Raw genomic sequence first — 19,929 nt, 5'->3', positions numbered from 1 at the left:
CCTGCCTTCCTATACCCCACCACCACCACCACCACCACCACCTGACCTGCCTTCCTATACCCCACCTCCACCACCACCACCTGACCTGCGTTCCTATACCCCACCACCACCACCACCACCTGACCTGCCTTCCTATACCCCACCACCACCACCACCTGACCAGCCTTCCTATACCCCACCACCACCACCACCTGACCTGCCTTCCTATACCCCACCACCACCACCTGACCTGCCTTTCTATACCCCACCACCACCACCACCTGACCTGCCTTCCTATACCCCACCACCACCACCACCACCTGACCTGCCTTCCTATACCCCACCACCACCACCACCTGACCTGCCTTCCTATACCCCACCACCACCACCACCTGACCTGCCTTCCTATACCCCACCACCACCACCACCACCTGACCTGACCTGCCTTCCTATACCCCACCACCACCACCACCACCTGACCTGCCTTCCTATACCCCACCACCACCACCACCTGACCTGCCTTCCTATACCCCACCTCCACCACCACCTGACCTGCCTTCCTATACCCCACCACCACCACCACCACCTGACCTGCGTTCCTATACCCCACCACCACCACCACCACCTGACCTGCCTTCCTATACCCCACCACCACCACCACCTGACCAGCCTTCCTATACCCCACCACCACCACCACCTGACCTGCCTTCCTATACCCCACCACCACCACCACCTGACCTACCTTCCTATACCCCACCACCACCACCACCACCTGACCAGCCTTCCTATACCCCGGATTCTGACGTTTTTGATGGTCGACGTTTGAGTCAGACTTTTGTGATAACCATAAAGGCTTGCATTGTAACACTTTTAGGGACTGTGTTCGAAGAGCACAAAAAAGAAAACTGCCACGGTTGTCTTACAGGCCATAGAATTCAGCGGCAGCATCAGTGTCTCTATGATTGTACCAAGTATTATTATATCAACCATTTTGATGACAGTTTCATATCCGTGTTGGCCAGAACCCTGAAATCCTTGGGACTTAAATTTGAATTAACTTGTGTCCGTGGAATTTCCTAGGTTTTTCTAAACGAGCTGAAAGATTCAACCTCCATCAGTATGACCCTGGAACAAGATCTTTGATTCGCTGCTGGGCAAGAACAAAGACAGCCAGGGCCTGGTAATGGAAGTCATTCTTTTCTGGCAGAACATACCTGAAGATTTGTCTCCCAGTCAGACTGTCTAAAATCTGTTTCCTGAAATCCTTAATTGGTATAATGGGTAACTGTTTATGTAGGTTTTTTGAGAGAACAACTCAAAAATGTGTTTTGAGAAATGTTACAGATCTTATAATGCAAATTATTTTGAAAGGAAAGTAAATAATTCTTCACTCTACACATCCCAAACTTTTGTTAGTGTTGAATGTGTGCAACAAATGAAGGAAATCTTGGATCGTGTCTGTATGACTCAAAAATGGCAAAACTTGATATCGTTAGAAGTAGATGGACTGTTAGAAAAATATTGGTCTAAAGTTTTACGTATTTACTTTGAACCACTGATGATATGTAATGTGAATCATCTAATTTGTTTGTATGCATATATAATCGATCTGTGTGTTTTAAAAGTACAGAGCCACAAGCCTGTAAATGTAATCAAAGTATTCAAAGTCAATAATTATTACATAAACGAGTAAACTGATTTTAAACTCTTGATTGATATTGCAAATTGATTTTAAACCCTTGATTGATATTGCAAATTGATTTTAAACTCTTGATTGATATTGTAAGCATGTAATTAGATTTTTTTCAATAAATTCTCCTCAACCTTTTCTATATGTGTCTGATACATACTTTTGAAATGACCATAATAACGATAATTAACGAGGATGGAGCAGCTAATGAAAAATATAAATTTAAATCCCGCTCACCCGGGGTCTTTTTGGGGAAAGGAGCAACGTCACAGAGCTGTTGTGCAAGAAACAGGAAGTAGTGTAAGTGACGGACCTGTAACTGATTGGCTGTCTGGCCAGGATGCTTATACTCTCCATAAGCCAGTGAGAAAAACTTTCCAGACCAGTTCCAGGCTGACTACATTTTCTCAAAAGTATCTATTTTGAAAGAGAGGGGAATTCCCAAGAAAGTCCAAACGGACTCTGGAAAGGAGTTCTTTAATCGTACATTTAAAAAATTTATGAACAAGCACAATATTATCCATTTTGTAACGGGTTCAGATTTAAGTTTCCTTTATTGAACATTATAACAGGGCATTTCTCAGATTAAGGGCCAAATTGGGTTGTTGCAATTTTGAAAATTAAAATCCACAATTTGACTAATTGGTATACATCAAATTATCAGTCCATTAGTCAGGAGTGACGTTACAAGATTGGTTGAGACCATAAGATAAGGGAATTTATGATTTTTTGCCATTTTCTTATCTATGTCAAGTAAATATGTCATTACCAACACATCATCAAATATATGTAAAAAATAAAACTTAAATGATAAATCAGTGCTTTTAAAACATTTTGTGGTTTCACATGGAATCTATTTCATCTTGAACTTAATGGGATTGTTGATTTTCACTTGCAAGATGAATTATAATCATTTAAGCATCTACATTTCTGATTCATCCATCTACCCTGGCTTGGAATATAAGCTTATTTTAAGTGAATGCCATATATCAAAACTTTTTAATACAGTGATCATTTAGACTGTCCAACATTGTCAGAAATATATAATTGTAGGATGTTTTTGTAATTTATACATAATTTATTGGCAAAAATATGTATTGTGATGGTGATGACATTGGAGTTCTGGTAATGACAGTTTGTTGCGGTGATGACAAATCACTGATCGTAACCTGTAATTGTAATTTAATAACCTAAGTGACTTCAGACCAACAAAAAAAAACAAAAGCTAGTAATCTGTTTAAACATCAAAACATAGTTTAATCTGATAATGGAAGACCAAACATAAACTGTGTTCCTTGTGAACAGGATTGGTTCAGTATAAATATAGTCTAAACAGACTATTTAATCATTTCATAGCCATGTTGAATAAAAAAAAAAAAACATGAAACAGGAGGGCAGTTAAGAACAGGTAAAACGCTGAAATAACACATTAGTCATATTAACTATACCAAACAACTAGAATCTAATCTGACAGTTTATTTAAACTTTTTGTTCAACAATTGATTAAAATATGAAACACCACAAACATGTCATTGATACCAAATCCACAAAACAGACAAAAACTTGTCAAACTTCCATCCTCTCATCCATCATGGACGATACTTTATTCCAGACAGAGACATCAAGCATCATATGTCTCTTGGTGACTGGTTTTGGCTCTGGCACGAGCCCCAGGAAATCTTCATGCCTGTACCACAGGATGTCGTCTTTCAGAGGCAAAAAAAAACGGTTAACCCCAATGATACACATTGTTTTCACCTGGACAGACTCTTCATCTACATCCTGGACCACACCTGGGTAGGCCTCCCCATCGTAACAGACCACACACCATTCTCCCACCAAAGACATGGTTATTTCAGGCGTTGTATTGAGCATCCCTTGGCATGGCTCTGTCTTGTTGTGGAAATTTCTTTATACAATGTATTCTCACTGATTAGGACTGAGTCCCACTGTTTAGATAGGTAGAGGAATGTGGGAGATCTGGTATTTGCATAGGGGGCATCTATTGTCTGTCCAGATGCAGATCAATGGGTTTTAGGACAGGATAGGAGAAGATACACAACAGGTCAGTTGGCCCCTTTGGGTAAACACAACAGTAAACATTATGGCAGGAAGGATAAGGTGGGGGAAGATTTGACTTGTGTGATAGAACAAAGGGAAAGGTGTTTTATTGACATGAGTCAGATGGCAGCATCTTACCACACCCCTTTTTCCTATGTGATATATACGGTTGAATGAGCTATATTGAGTTAGAGACTATTCACTGTTACTTTGTAACCAGCGTATTCTCTCCTTGCAAGTTTTATTAAAACCGTTTATTGCGCAATTGATTTCTCCTGTCTTACCTACCATTTTCAAGGCAAGGCAAGGCAAGGCAAGGCAAGGCAATTTTATTTATATAGCACATTTCATACACAATGGTCATTCAAAGTGCTTTACATAAAAACAATTTAAATATCCATTAGACAGAGGTACTGTAACAGAAATAAGAAAAAATAAAAACCATTAAGAATATAAAATCAAATACAGAACAGTGAAGAAATAAGAAAAATTAAAACCGTTAAGCAAATACAGTTTAGAATTAAAAATATAATAAAATAAAGGACAGTGAAAACAGTCGGACGGACAGTGGCACAGTGCTCATTCATTAAATGCAAAGTAAAATAGATGTGTTTTGAGTCTGGATTTGAATGTGACTACTGTAGGAGCACATCTGATCTCTTCTGGAAGCTGGTTCCAGCTGCGACTGGCATAATAGCTAAAAGCAGACTCTCCTTGCTTAGAGTGAACCCTTGGTATTTCTAGCTGATGTGATCCTAATGATCTGAGTGTTCGTTTGGGTTTATATTCATTGAGCATATCTGCAATGTATTGAGGTCCTAGGCCTTTGAACGATTTATATACCAGTAATAATACTTTAAAATCGATCCTATATGTAACTGGCAGCCAGTGTAAAGACCTGATTTTCATAGAACTATTTGGACTTTAGAAATTGCCATCACAGTCTTCATAATGGTTTTCTTTTTCTGTGCTTTGTTGAGGACCACACACTCAGGGGCAGAGCAAAGGCAATCTTCAGGAGCTGAGCAGAAACAGCTTAGGATTCGCCAGTTGATGTGGCCGGACTTGGTGGTAAAAATCTACAAACAAAAAGCACAACAGTCATTATAATTTCACACAACACAAATATAAACTAAAAGAAAACCAACACTTTGGGCTGTTGTACTGCTTGTGTGGTGTGTGCTCAAGCTTACCTGGTGGATTTTCATTGAACCACATACAGTTTCAAGCTGGTCTGGTGTAGATCTGTCATTTTCTTCTATCTCACGTTCTGTGATGTAGAAGAGCTTGATTTTTTACTTCTCTTCTATCAGCTTCTCAAAGAACATCCTCGCATCTGGAATGTCTGTTCCACCTGCAACAACAACATCTGCCCTCCGTTTTAAGGCTGCGCCAACCCCATCAGCTGCACCCTTTCCATGGCCTACCTCTAGGAAATTCCATGTGACCTGAATCCTAGCTCAAATGGAACACAGCTGAGACGGAAGAAGTTCTTCTTTGAACGATACTGCGTCGTTGGTCCATCACTTATCATGTGCAGTGTGTTGTTGAAGTCTAACACTTCCCCAAGTTGGTTTGTTGGAAAGGAGAATAAAACACCAAGAGTCAGGTCAATTACCGTATCATATGTCCATTTATTACAGAAGCTTCTGGAGACACGTGTCGCTGCACAATGTCTAAGGATCAACATTCAACAGATCATTTTATACTTCTACTACGCCCAAAAAGATAGAGTCGTTAAATTCACAGAACAAGTGTGCTATTGGTCCAGTTCCAATTCTATTCCTTATAAGGATAAACGCAAACATCTTCTTGTCTCCTCCTGGTTTCTGTCTGGCCTGTCAGACTATGTGTGTGTGTCTCTAACCTGTGTCCTGTTTCTCAAAAGACAGACATACTAAATCTTTCTCTCCCCGGCAACTGCTTAAACAGGGTTTCCTATTCTCCTACTTGCTCCTTCAGTTTCGGTTCATATTACAGACATTTAATATCTTGTTTCATTGGTTACAACAGCTTACAACAGTTCACTAACTTATATAATCAATACATCTACATTGGTTACAACAGCTTACAACAGTTCGCTAACTCATACAATCACTACATCTACAATTCTCCCTTTTGATCTCTCCCCAGAGAGATCACCCCTATTCGCCAAGCTCCAGTTCTCCCGGGTCATGCTGCTCCAGTAGAGGCATCAGCATCCCTGATGGCGATCCTGGAGCCTTCTCAATGGCTGTAGAGATCACTCTCATGGCAAGCCCTCTTATGCATGGGATACAACAACACCCACAAGTAACCATTATAGCACCAAATGTAGATAGCGATAAAAGAACAGACATTATAAACCTCTCCACTGGCCGAACATCGAGGTCAGCCATTCCTCCAGCGGATTATCTATCCCAGAATGCTCGTATGCGACCCCTTGACATAGTCCAATTCAATCCCCCAAATTTCCTCAAACAGGTGTCCTCAGGTGGGGTCGCGAACCTCTTCGCTGGGGGAATGAAGACCCGATGCCAACCTGGGAAACCTGTAACAACATACAACACACATCATTATTCCACCAATGTCCATATACCATTTCATTCTACTATCATCTCCCCGGACCTTTCTCTGTAACCCTGTCATCTCGGTACGAGTAGTAGCCACTCGGTGTCCTATACCCCCTTTTGTTACAGTATTTTTCAGTTCTTTCCCCTAAGAGTCTATTCCCCTGGCGCCGTCCTTTGTCTCCTTCACTCGCTCGTGGTCCCGCCGTGTCCTGGGGTCCGCTCCTGGCACGGGTCCGGCTGGTGCTGGTCCTCCTTCCATCCACACTGGGGAAAGCTCCTCCTTCCCGGTTTGGATGAGGTCCGTTAGCGACCTCCCTGGCTCCTGCGCTGGTGTACACTGGCTCCAATGGTACCACGTCTCTCCTTTGTCCCTCAGGCGGACCGCATGACTCGTTCTCTCCACCACCTGATGAGGACCCGTCCACCTTGGCTCCGACCACTTTAGCTTGATGACCTTCAGCAACACCCACTCTGCCTGGGGCAGGTTCTGGTCCAGCGGGTGCAGGTCCCTCCGTTCCCCGACTCTATTGGTGAATTCTGAAACGAGAGCTCGCAATTCATCAAAATACACTCTGTGATCTTTGGGCCACTTTTCCCCTTCCGGGACCACAGGCCCCGCAGCTGGTCCTGGAAACTGTCTCCCCGTCAGCAGCTCGTATGGGGTGAACCCAGTGGTCTGATTTAACGAGCATCGAATCGTCATGTGTGCCAGTGGCAGTGCATCCACCCAGTTCAATTTAGTCTGTGCACATATCTTAGCCAACTTGTTTTTTAAGTTTTGGTTCATCCTTTCTACCTTTCCCTGGGACTGTGGATGGTATACATTGCCAAAAGCATGTTTTAGGCCCAATAAGCTCTCTACCTTCTGTAAATCACTGTTCTGAAAGTGAGTCCCATTGTCTGACCTAATTTTCTCTGGGAAGCCGTGTCTGGGAATGTACTGGTTCACTAAACACTTGATCACTATCTGACTGTCCTCCCTTCTTGCCGGCCAAGCTTCTGGCCACCCTGTGAACATGTCCACACACACTAACATGTAGCGGCACCCCCGTACAGTTTCCCCCATGTCCGTGTAGTCTATCACTATCTCTTGCCCAGGTCTCGTCGCCATGGGGAACGCCCCCATCTCAGGTTTGATTGTCGGTTTTGGATTGTGGTGAGTGCAGATGGTGCATGTCCTAGTGTAGTTACGTACCATGTCTACCATAAACGGGTGCCACCAATGGCACAAGTTCCTCAACATCTGTGCTGGCCCTACATGGCCCAACCCGTGGGCTTCTGCAAATGTATCTCCCCGCATGGCTGGTGGAAGTATTACTCTACCGTCTGGCCCTCTCCAGAGCCCGCTCGTCTCTGTTGCTCCCCTCTGTTGCCAAATTGTTTTCTCTTGTGGAGAAGCCCCCTTTTGATGTCTCACTAGCCCATCTCTCTCAGGGCCTTCTCCCCACCCCACTTCCTCTTCTGCTCTTACCACCATCACTCGCGGAGTGTACCCTGCTGCCTGTTTTGCTGCTGTGTCTGCCGCTTGGTTTCCCTGAGCTACTACACTATTTGAATTATCGTGTCCTTTGCATTTTATGATGGCTACCTTTTTGGGCAGGTCTAGGGCCTCGGCTCGTTCTCTCATCTCTGCCTCGTGTTTAATCGGTTTGTCTCCTGCTGTTCTAAACCCCGCTTTTAACCACTGTCCTAGCTCCACAGCACCCATCAGTGAAGAGGTCCTCTGCCCCTGGGAGGGGTTCTGCCTCCAGATCGGTTCGGGTCTTGCGCGGGTCCCCATTCGGTCTGCAATATTTATCCCTTCATGTGTGAAAATCAAATTTGGAGCCCTGAGAATTTTGCTTAGGTGTTGTTGCCTGAGGGAAGTCATAGTGAACATCTGTGAATTTATATACGCCACTACACTGTGTGTTGTGAGTATCTGAAGGTGATGCCCCATCACTATGTGTGCGCATTTTTGAATGAGTCTCGCTACCCCCGCTGCATGCTGTGTGCAGGTGGGGTGCCTTTTTTCGGTTTTGTCAAATCCTACGCTTATGTACATAAGGATGTTCCTATCTCCCCCTTTTTTCTAAAACAGGACCCCGTTCATGACTTGTCCTGTTTCAGAAACATCTAGAAAAAAGGGTTTTGTGTAGTCGGGAATTGCCAGATCAGCTGCGGTGGCTAGTTGTTGTTTCAGCAAAATGAAGGCCTGCCCAGTAAACAATTACCGTCTTTCAAAGTTGAAATATGGTTGAAAATAAGTCGGTCCGCCTTGGACTGGTTTTCGACGTGATTTCAACGAAGTAGTTTGGCTGGACTGTTTGACTACGTCTTTCAACGTTGAAATATGGTTGAAAATAAGTCGGTCCGCCTTGGACTGGTTTACGACGTGATTTCAACTAAGTAGACTGTTTGACTCTTTTCAGTTGATCATACATGTTATACATGCTAAAACAATGGAGAAAAAAGTTACCAAATCATGTTCATTATTATCTTAAATAAATGTAAAGAGTTGTATATATTCCGTCAAAAGTTTATGAAATAAAGTATATGAAAAAAAATTCATTGAAACTGCGATTAATATCATATGGAAATAATTACCCCACCCCACCTGGTGGCGCACCATTAAAACATTTTCTTGCCACCTGCCATAAAACCAAAGAAGAAGAAGCGCGCGAATGTGGAGCGCTCTGTATTACCCCCCCCCCCAACCATCAAGCCAACTGCCAGCAGCTGTGTAAAGTAAGTAAGCAAGCTATGCCAAAATAATTCGATATGATAGCAAAATAAGTGTAACATTATAAACTTTTACCTTATTTCATCCAAACCTGACTTTTTTTTTATAGTAAAAGTAACGTTACTGTAGACATTCGGCTAACTTTACCACAAGTTCACACCGATGGGCAGTTAACGTTAGTGTTAAATTCCCAAAATGCCTTTAAGGTTTAACTGTTTGTGATTATTTTGTAACTTGTTATGTTACATCGAGGTAGATATCCAGATGAATTAATTTCAGCTTTGATTAGGCGTTGCAGTACGGCTAAGTGAGTTTTGTGGGTTTTGTGAATCCAGTGGGTTTTTCTTCATACTAGCATGCACGAAAGTTAGCTAGCTAACGTTAGATGGTGAAGGTCAAGATTGAGAATTGGACGTCACGCGTTTAACACCGCGAAGGCGCCGCCATTTTAGGTGGCTATCCATTGCCATCAGAGTCCTACAACGGTTCGGGTAGCTGCTACCCGCATAAAAGTAGATAAAACGAGTTTTTCTAAAATTAAGTTAAACCAGTATTTAAAAAAAATCACTATAAGGATTTTGTATATATGACTAATTATTTAATTGTATAAAATACAATTAATATAGGCTATTTGTGAATTTCCCAAAAAAACATTTGAGAATGGAGAATTAAACTGATCTCAAGAACCACAAATATTAGTATTATTACAAGAAAGATATCCTTACAAAACGTTGCCAGGATTACACTATTTAAATTGTTCAGTAGCAAGCATCATGATGTCTGCATATAAATTTACCTCCTATTATTAGTGGGAAGTTGATTGACAATTTCTGTGTTTTGGATTTTAGTTTCTTTGCACACACTATTAAGCTTTTTGTTTGTTTAAAAATCAAATCAATAAAAATAAATTATGTCAACATACACTTATTACTGTTGCAGATATGACATACTTAAGAAGTTGGAGAAAAAGAAAAGCAGAAGTTAATGCCATTGCTCAGTTTGATAGTGATGACAATGACAACCTTGATATTCGTTCGCTACCGAGTGATAGAAGTGATGGTGATGGACTTCAAGAAGTTGTACAAGATAGCGGATCTGATTACGGATACACAGAATATGTAGAATCCTCTGAGTCTGAGCCTGAAATCCTGAGTTTACACCCTGATAGTGATGGACCAGATATTGGCTGTGAATTGGTCAACAACTAATTCAGTCACTCAAACGTCATTAAATGAGCTACTAGGCATCCTACGTAGACATGGGCACCAGCTGCCAAAGGATGCACGCACCCTCCTTGCAACCCCCAAAACCGTTGAATGTATTTCTAAATGTAATGGGCAGTACATTTATTACGGTTTAGAACAAGGCATTCGACAGAAGATGGCACAGTGCCAATCCTTTTCACAAAACACTGTTGATTTGTGTGTGAACATTGATGGCGTACCACTTTTTAAATCAAATAGTGTTCAATTTTGGCCCATAATGGCACAGTTTGACAAATTTGATCCTTTCATTGTTGCACTTTTCTGTGGAAAAGCAAAGCCAAGTCCTTTGGATGATTTTGTTAAAGACCTTTTGGAAGAATTTCAGCATCTCAAAGCTGTTGGGATGGAGTATGAATGTAAACTTTATGCTATCAGCCTTAAGGCCTTTATATGTGATGCACCAGCAAGGTCATTTTTAAAGTGCATAAAAAACCACAATGGGTACTTCAGCTGTGAAAGGTGTTTGGCCGAAGGATCGTGGGAAGGTAGAGTGGTTTTTAACAGTCATGAGAGCTGTAGAACAAGAACAGATGAGGAGTTTAGCCAAGTACTGTATGAAGATCACCTGACTACAAAAACCCCACTTATTGATGCAGGCATACCTTGCGTGAGCTCTTTTGTATTAGACTACATGCATTTGATTTGTTTAGGAGTAGTAAAACGTGTTCTAGTTTTTTTGTCTCGGGGTCCAAAAGTGTGCCGGCTGTCTGCAAGACAAAAAGATGAGATCTCAGAAAAACTAAACAAGCTGAATGGATCCATGCCAAGTGAGTTTGCAAGGCAGCCCAGGGGTTTGAGGGAACTGGATCGATGGAAAGCCACTGAATTTCGTCAGTTTGTTTTATACACTGGACCAATTGTTCTTCCAAATGTAGTTTCGCGTGAAGTGTATACTCACTTTTTGACATTGTCAGTGGCTCTGTCAATCCTGCTGAGCTCTGATGAGAACACACGACGTTCATATATTGCATATGCTAAGGAACTCCTAAAATACTTTGTTAAAAGGTGTGATGACCTTTATGGAAAAACATTTGCAGTCTACAATGTGCACTGCCTGTTGCATCTGCATGAAGATGCTTCTCGCTTCAACTGTTCACTAAATGACATCTCATGTTTCCCATTCGAAAATCATCTGCAAGTAATAAAAAAATTGGTCAAAAATAGCCGCAATCCAATCGCTCAAGTAACAAAGCGGATGAGTGAGATCGAAAATGCAAAGAAATGCATTAACAAGCATCAAGAGACAAGATCATGTTTTTATATATCAACAAAAGATAAAGACAACTGCTTTATGCTTCACAATGAAAGTTTTGCATTTGTGAAGGAAAAAAGGCAAGATGGAACTCTGGTATGTGATGTGCTGAGCCAAAAGGACACAAGAGACTTTTTTAAGAAGCCATGTGAGTCAAGGCTATTCAATGTAGTCTATGTTCAAAGAAAACGGACAAAGACAAAGTTATTGCAATCTGAAGACCTTTACCGGAAGGTTGCTTGTCTTCCTTGTGAGCAAGGGCATGTCCTTTTTCCTCTCCTCCATGGAATGGAGCACAGGAAATGAACACAAATAACGTATGTAATATTTACTATTATTCGAAATAGTAGTGCACTGTTAGCATCATGTAGAAAAGGAAATGTGTAGTTCTAAATTAAATGATCTAATTGTGTTACAGGCAATGGTATACGCACGGGCTGTTTGGGTGGAGAATGGGAAGCAGATGGAAGGAGTTTTGCCATTGAACTGGATCAACACAGAGACCAAAGTGGTGCGATGGCCTCTAAAAAATGTGTCTGTGGCACATAAGCGCCTTTTACAACCACAAGAGGACTGGTTAAGCTTTGAATTTGTTAAGGTCAAAGTGACATCAGGTGAAAAAACATTTTGAATGTTAATTCTGGCATGTTTTTTTGTTTTTTTTCAGTACAATTCTCGGAATACGTATTACTATCGCTACTAGTGGTTGTTTTCATTCTTGATTTTTAGTAAGCCGACAGGAGTGTGAAAAATATAATTACACCTCAGCTCAAACTGAAGAGGAGGACAGTACTGTCAGTCAAAAGAGAATGAAGAAAATAAGGAAATTTGAAGATTACGTTCAAGGTAATTTATTTGGTCCTATTTAAGGACCTGCATTACACAATGAGCGCATGATGTAAACAATCACATATCAAGTGACAAATATTGGCAGGGTCAGATTTGTCTCCTGAGGAGGATGAGTCCTTGCCAGACAAGAAAAGGGGTGAGTAAAATTTAAGTTGTTTGTGTAAACTGTATTAGGTATTCATTGTTTTCTTACTGTGATTAATTTCATTGTGCATGTTCTTGTCAAGAGGATACAGTGTTGCTTCCGGTTCCTCCACCAAAGATTAAGCTCTCAAATAGGGGTGAGTAAAATAGCTGGGCTGGTCCAGTGGTATAATTCAGTTATCAAACTTCAGGGAATGGTTGGCAATATGAGCAATATGTTGCTGTACTGCTTCTGGTTTTGGAATTTCTTTTAGCAACCACAGGACAAAATGCAATGCTGCTCGAGTTACCTGCACCCCCAGAACTGGCTAACACCATCAATAGACGACCAGAGAGTCCTGCATCTTCAGACAGTAATTTCATGTTTTTATTTATTCTACTTGCTCACAATGCAAATGGAATATGAAGTTTTTTTTAAGCCTGGGTTCAAAACAAAGTCGTTTAACCTTCCTGTTCCTTTTTCAGTTTCTGGATGTTCTTGTCCAACGCCTCATTGTTCACCCACAAGGTCTGAATCAGCAGAAGCATTTAGTCCAGGGTCAGCCAGTAAGTCTGTGTATTTTTTTTTTTACAATCCTCTACATACACCTTGGCAATAGAAATGTAGTTAATTTTTCATGTCCATGATTAATTGCATTCTTCATAGTTGTCAATTCTCCTACCTCACTTATGAACATATTAACAACATTATTCAATGAGCTTCAACTGTTTTTTTTTGTTTAGGATCTAACCGTTCTCACACACCTCAGCGTGGAGTTTGTAATCCATCACATTTTGGGAGCAGAAAAGGTTGGGCATCCTCATCCAGTGAGTCAATGATCAGTTGCATTCTTCATAGTTGTCAATTCTCCTACCTCACTGATTAACATTATTGCAGGAGAAAAAAAATATTTCAATGAGCTTCAACAGTTTTTTTTTAATAATTTTTCTTCAGGATCTAAGCGTTCTCGCACACCTCAGCGTGGAGTTCCAAATCCAGCACAGTCCGGGAGCAGAAAAGGTCGGGCATCCTCATCCAGTGAGTCCATGATCAGTTGCATTCTTCATAGTTGTCAATTCTCCTACCTCACTTATTGGCCATATTGCAGGAGCAGCTGTCTTTAAAAACGATTTCAGTAAGCTTCAATGTTGTTGTTTTTTTCAGGATCTAGTCGTTCTTGCACACCTCAGCGTGGAGTTCCAAATCCAGCACAGTCCGGGAGCAGAAAAGGTCGGGCATCCTCATCCAGTGAGTCCATGATCAGTTGCATTATTCATAGTTGTCAATTCTCCTACCTCACTTATTGGCCATATTGCAGGAGCAGCTGTCTTTAAAATCGATTTCAAGGAGCTTCAATGTTGTTTTTTCAGGATTTAGCCGTTCTCGCACACCTCAGCGTGGAGTTCCAAATCCATCACAGTCTGGAAGCAGAAAAGGTTGTGCATCCTCATCCAGTGAGTCCATGATCAGTTGCATTATTCATAGTTGTCAATTACCCTACCTCACTTATTGACAATATTGCAGAATCAGCTGTCTTTAAAAAACAATTTCAATAAGCTTGACTTTGTTTTTTATTTATTTATTTTATTTTTTTAGGATCTAGGCGTTCTCGCACACCTCAGCGTGGAGTTCGAATGCCATCACTGTCCGAGAGAGGCTTATTCCCCATGTCTCAAGCTAGTACGTCCAAGGTCAACATTTATTATTGTATGATTTTTTTAATAATCATAATAAAGGAATGTATTTTCTTCCACAGAATACCAGAAGTCAGTGCTTGGAAAGCTAGTTGAACTTCTTGATGAGATAAAAAGAGTCGGAAGGCACTATGAGCCCCTGAATTCTGCTGTCCATGTTGCTAGACTAGAAACCTTAGAAGATTTTGCTGAAGAAGAGGCACGTCTCAAGGACCGCAACCTCTGGGAACAAAGGGTATGATTTCTACAGAAATTGGATTAAACTGTGTCAAAAAGACTAGACCTCAAAGTCTCCAAAAAGTCTAAATGATCTATATTGTTCAAAAATATGCTTTTCTCATGCATCTGTTAACATGTACAGCTTTATAGTATGTGTTATGGAGGGACACACAGTGCTCAAATTTTTTGAAGGCGTATTTTCATGCCTTTTGTATTGGAGGTATACTACTGTCCCATAATATTATGCATGGACTCAACATGTATGGATGAGTCAACATGACCAGTTCCCATTAAAGCTCAATCTGGCAACAATCCGTAAATTACCAACACCATTGGTTTATTCATAATGTATTGAGTGGCTTTTCATGTGTTGTGTACAGGTGTCCCAGCTCTCAAAGGTGGGAGCGAGAAACCATAAAGACTGCGTCCATAAAGTGATGGAGAGGTATAAACAACTGTCACATGGTCAGAATATAGAATGTAATTATGCAGTTAAATTTTTACTCATTGCCTGCTCTGTTTACCGCCCTCTTAGCACTTAGAAAAGCAAAAATATAGAAAGAGATGATTCATTATTTGTAGAATGTAGGCATGGACGTATATATATGATTTTCTGCATGTTTTCTCAGGCTTTTCACCAACAATGTAATGGCTGGTTTCAACATGAAGGGGCACGGTCGCAGTGAGAAAAAAGCCTTCCAGGATACAGTTTTTTACTCTTTGGTAAAAGGTAACTGCATTTTTCATGTTTATACAGGTGCTTCTCAAATTAGAATATTGAAAAAAGTCAATTCATTTTAGGAACTTAACAGGTGAGACTAATGTATTAGACTCATTACATGCAAAGTGAGACATTTCAAGCCTTTATTTGTTATACATTTGATTATGGCTTACAGCTTATGAAACCCACAAATTCAAAATCTTGCAAATTCAGAATATTACATCAAATCGATAAAGGAATTTTAAATACAGAAATGTTGGCTCTCTGAAAAGTATAATCATGCATACTCTGTACTTGTTTTTTTTTAACAGAATTTATTTGTATTTTTTAGAACAAAACTGTGTGGTCCAATAAATGCAGTGCCAAATTTAATACCATCTATATTAGAGCACTGGGCATTTCAAATATTTTTGAAATCATGCTTATTTTCTAAACAAGTATTTATTTCCAGTTTAATTTTCTGATTTCCCATGGGCCCCCCCTCACTGGTTCTTTGTCCTCCATTCATAAAATCCTGGAATTGCCCTGCTGATTACATATGCATGATTATACTTTTTAGAGGGCCAACATTTCTGTATTTACAATCTTTTTTTTTTAATTGATTTTGTAATCTAATTTTCTGAGATTTTGAAATTGGTATCATAAGCTTGTAAGCCATAATCATCAAAATTATAACAAAGCCTTGAAATATCTCACTTTGCATGTAATGAGTCTATATAATATACTAGTTTCACCTGTTAAGTTGAATTCCTAAAATAAACTTACACAACATAATTTATTGAGAAGTATTTCTTTTGGGAAGGTATGCAAATCCATGCAATTGTTAATTGATAAAATGTAAATACAATGTGTAGTAGGAGTCTTAATGATGTGGTTTATTTATGCACCATTGATTTATTTTTTTCTTTCTTTGCAGCTGCAGTAATGAAGTGGAGTAAAACTGCCACGGAACTTGAAATTAGGGCTGCTATGGCTGAGACACTGAAACATGCTCCCGGGAGAGCTGGAGGTGGAGGTCGTCGCAAAGTCTGAACATTGTGTATTGTACATTCTTAGAGTTGTTTTTTTTGTTTTTAACTCTTGGAATGTGTTGCTTACTGGACCGTTTATTGCACTGACGCTGTAAAATCTGTTAGTTATGCACTAATTAAAATGTGTTTAATAAATAAAGTTATTCTAAGCTAACCCTTTAAAGCATTGTTTCATTCATATGTTAATATAAAATGTTATTTGAATGTGTAGACTTGAGAATTGACAATTGTCAATAGGCATTGAGTAAACGTTAAAGATCGACCTGTTTTCAACGTTGAAAAGTTGGACAAATTCGACGTCTTTTCAATTTTCATTTTCAACCTTCAGTGGACCGTAATTAGACGTTGAAGGTTTACGTCTATTCAACGTCTAATAGACGTCTTTTTGCTAGCTGGGTGGTCGGCCGGGCAAGTCCAATTGAGAGTGGCTTTAAGTTTACGCATTCCCTGCTCCTTAACTAGCGCTCTAAGTGGCTCTGTGAGCCCTGAATAGTTTGGGATGTAATTGCGGCTGTACCCCGTGAGCCCCAGGAATGATAGCATTTCCTGAACAGTAGTGGGTTTAGGATGGTGGAGGATGGTTGTACGGTGAGCTGGGGAAAGCCCCGCTCCCTTCTGCGAGATTACTCTGCCCAGAAAAGAGACCTGCGTCCTTACCAGCTGTAGCTTTTCTTTTGATACCTTGAACCCTTTCTCTGCCAGTCTGGTGAGGACCGTCATTGTAGCTTGGATGCATGCGGCCACCGTCGGGGCCGCCAGCAGCAGGTCATCTACGTACTGGACCAAAGTTACCCCTGTCGGCAGGCAGCATCCCTGCAGCGCTTCTATCAGTACCTGGTTGAATATACCAGGGGAAAGCGCGAACCCCTGTGGTAGTCTCGTGTACCGCCATTGCCGACCCCTATGTGTGAAAGAAAAAATATCACAAAGTTCCTCTGCTAGTGGGAGACAGAAAAAAGCGTTAGCCAGGTCAATGCAGGTGAACCATTTTTGATCCGGGGTCAAATTAGTGAGTACTACATACGGGTTAGGTACCGGTATAGTGGGTGTGAGTTAACCCTTTGGCGCGTACGATCACACCAGTGTGATCAATCTAGAGTGGTCCCTGGAGCGTACGATCACACCGGTGTGATTAGAACGTCATGTTTAGAACGCACCATTAGCATACCTAGCTACAAGTAACGTAACAATGGCTGGTAAAACCACGCTATTATTTACTCACATTTAGGTCAAACAGTGTTTATAACTTTATTTCCTGATTGTAATTGTTTCAAGACCATACTATGATATTAACCAGGTAGAAAGCATTCAAATCGGGACAAGAAGTGTTAGTTACGTACCAACAGACAGCCAACACTAATGCACAAAAACGAATTATATTAGCGACTACTACCGATCAAAACCATTGCAAAAACTTTCTAGAAGTTACGTTCCCCGTTGTATGCATTTTATATAGTTTATTCATTTTCACTGCATTGAATAACTGGTCACGATTTGTTAGCTAGCGGGCAGCTGACGTTTGCTAGCGGTTAGCTGACGTTTTCTAGCTAGCTACAGTAATAAATCAACCAACTTTTGTAGCTCTTAGAATTCGAGTCAACGAGAGAAGCTTGCAATGCAATGCATGTAGTGTTCCTTACCTAGCAAGGTGACTGTTCAAATGCTGGAGTGAGTTCAAATGCTGCAGAGTACCGAAGTCACGTGCAAAAAAACTCACGCTGGGGGGTCGGTAAGGAATATTTGAAACTCACGCGTGAAAAGGTTAAATGTTGTTAATAGCTCTGAGATCATGGGCCATACGGTATTTCCCTGTCCCTTTCTTTTCTACCAGGAGGATAGGCGTGTTCCACGCGGAACCTGACTCCTCTAACACCCCTGTGGGCCACAAACCATTCAATGTCACATCTAACCCTTCCTCTGCCTCTGGTTTGTGTGGGTATTGGGGCAGCCATATGGGCTCTCCCGGTCCGATTTTAAAGGTGACCGGTGGGCAATCGGTGAGCCCCACATCCGTGGGACCCTTGGACCACAGTGAGTCAGGTAACTCATTAAGTCTGGCCATGGCTACAGGGGGATCCATCTTTTCCCTCCCATGATCCCGAGTTATCTCCCTTCGCTCTAAATATACCCAATCGGTCCCTGGTGCTTCTAACCGATACGTCTTACAGCTGGGTGAGTACCATACTTTTGGTGCCTGAGTGAGTGTCCAATCAGTGCATTCGACCGCCCTTTTAACCATGGGCCCCAGGTCTTTTGCTTGGTGTTTAGGATGCAGGGCCAGTGACACATGTGGGACGGACTCCTCCACCATCATGTACCACTGATCCTGCTCCTCTGTCAACTGTACATCTGCCGCTACCCCTTCAGGGCCTACATATATGAATTTAGATCCGACCTGCCACGTGTCCCCACACACTACATCGCCAAACCCCTCTCTATACACCTCATCGCCCTGCCGATCATAAAATAGGGTTACATGTGGGGGGTCTGGCGGAGGAAAGTACGGCTCGAGGAGGGAGATCCACGGCCTCCACTTGAAGTACTGGGACAAAATACCCTGTTTGTCCGGCTTTTCCGGTGTCAATAGTCCCCAGTATATTTCCGCTATTTCACCCTTCACCGGTTGTACCAGGTATTGCCCTTTGCGTGTGGTTTCAGGTCCGCACACCGCCGATGTCCCGTCTGGTAACGTGACAGTTAGTCCATCTGGAGAACATAAGATATTAGCCCCCAGTTTTATCAACAAGTCTCTCCCCAATAAGTTCACTGGTGTGTTTGTCGACACCACATACGGATGGCTGAGGGCCTGTTTATCCAGTATCGTTTAAGAGGAAATGTCACTGGCAAAGTCTGTCCCACTCCTTCAAACCCCACAACTTCCACTGTCTTGGAGGATAGTAGTCCTGGGACGGGAGGGGCGGTGATGGTGGAAAAAGTGGCCCCTGTGTCAACCAGAAAGGGGAAGTCCTTCCCGTCGACATTCATGGACAGCATAGGGTCTGCCTTTCCCCCGCTGTCCCCTCCCCTCCCGGTAGACCGTCACGCCTGGTCCCAACCTCCCTCATAAGAGAGTGGGTATTGTCCAGGTGCACTAGGTGGTGGGACGGCGTGTGGGTTGGGAACTGGAGCTGCCCCTTCGTTTGGGTATCCTCTGCCCCTTGCAGTGTTCTGTGGGCACTCTCTGGACCAGTGGTTCGGGTCACCACACGTAAAGCAGGCTCCGTATGGGACTTGGGCTCCTGGAGCCCCTCTGCCTCTACCCTGCCCCCTCCCCCTACCATAACCTCCCCTCGGAGTCCCTGGTCGATAGGGCGCGGTGAATGCCCCCTGGCCACCGTGAGGTTGGGGTGCCCATGTGGGAACAGGGTATAAATCGGGTGTGTCAGGTTCTCCTGAGCCTAGGGCTGCCATCTGTCTGTGTTTCTTTTTCCCTTCATTCAACCTCACTTTGGCTTCAACCAGCTGTAAGCGCAACAGGTTCTCTTTCAGTCCCTGTATCTGTTTGTCTTTCTCTGTCTCCTCATCTTTAGTCCTCTGTAAATGATGCACAATGTGTCTTTCCCATATGTGTGATTCACTACCCGGCAAGTCAGGATTTGCCATCATTGCCTCTTTTATTTTCTCTGGAAGTCCCTCTAACACGCCCTTCTAAACCACTCCTGCTGCAGACCCCCCTTCCCCGGGTGGTGCCCTGTGTGTTTGGCCCATGTGTCCTTACATGCTTCTAGATACTGTCTAGGGTGTTGCTCTTTTTCCCAAGGTAACTTGGG

General features: G+C 42.1%; 2 protein-coding genes across 7 annotated transcripts; one reads left to right on the top strand and one right to left on the bottom strand.

The window, feature by feature from the left end:
* Nucleotides 1-4,766: 4,766 nt before the first annotated feature.
* On the bottom strand, nucleotides 4,767-17,206 carry LOC117595120 (the record flags this gene model as incomplete). The annotated part of the gene is made up of 3 exons (XM_034294919.1): nucleotides 4,767-4,809; nucleotides 6,873-7,382; nucleotides 16,539-17,206. Coding segments are annotated over 3 exons (1,221 nt in total), but the record flags the coding sequence as incomplete, so codon positions are not given.
* Nucleotides 12,457-16,130, top strand: LOC117595288 (cylicin-2-like). 6 transcript variants are annotated; one of them, XM_034295530.1, is made up of 13 exons: nucleotides 12,463-12,506; nucleotides 12,598-12,651; nucleotides 12,769-12,867; nucleotides 12,980-13,060; nucleotides 13,238-13,321; nucleotides 13,449-13,532; nucleotides 13,659-13,742; nucleotides 13,865-13,948; nucleotides 14,091-14,174; nucleotides 14,251-14,423; nucleotides 14,788-14,887; nucleotides 15,037-15,137; nucleotides 16,045-16,130. In XM_034295530.1, the coding sequence occupies exons 1-10, from the start codon at nucleotides 12,480-12,482 to the stop codon at nucleotides 14,278-14,280; spliced, it is 711 nt and encodes a 236-aa protein (XP_034151421.1). In that variant the 5' UTR covers nucleotides 12,463-12,479; the 3' UTR covers nucleotides 14,281-14,423; nucleotides 14,788-14,887; nucleotides 15,037-15,137; nucleotides 16,045-16,130. The 6 variants fall into 6 exon arrangements, with proteins under 6 accessions (XP_034151418.1, XP_034151419.1, XP_034151417.1 ...); XM_034295527.1 differs by having other exon boundaries at nucleotides 12,457-12,506; nucleotides 12,598-12,867; XM_034295531.1 differs by lacking the exon at nucleotides 13,449-13,532.
* Nucleotides 17,207-19,929: the final 2,723 nt, after the last annotated feature.

The sequence above is a fragment of the Esox lucius genome, chromosome 11, assembly GCF_011004845.1.
Source record: "Esox lucius isolate fEsoLuc1 chromosome 11, fEsoLuc1.pri, whole genome shotgun sequence".
Classification (NCBI taxonomy): Eukaryota; Metazoa; Chordata; class Actinopteri; order Esociformes; family Esocidae; genus Esox; species Esox lucius.
Note: the sequence above shows the minus strand (reverse complement) of the source record. Positions and strands in the feature narration are given on the sequence as shown.

Coding starts and splice junctions, on each gene's coding strand:
- LOC117595288 (XM_034295526.1), top strand. CDS start 12,789: ATGCTGCTCGAGTTACCTGCACCCCCAGAACTGGCTAACACCATCAAT. Junction 13,533..13,658: donor AGGTCGGGCATCCTCATCCA/GTGAGTCCATGA, acceptor TGTTTTTTTCAG/GATCTAGTCGTTCTTGCACA. Junction 13,949..14,090: donor AGGTTGTGCATCCTCATCCA/GTGAGTCCATGA, acceptor TTATTTTTTTAG/GATCTAGGCGTTCTCGCACA.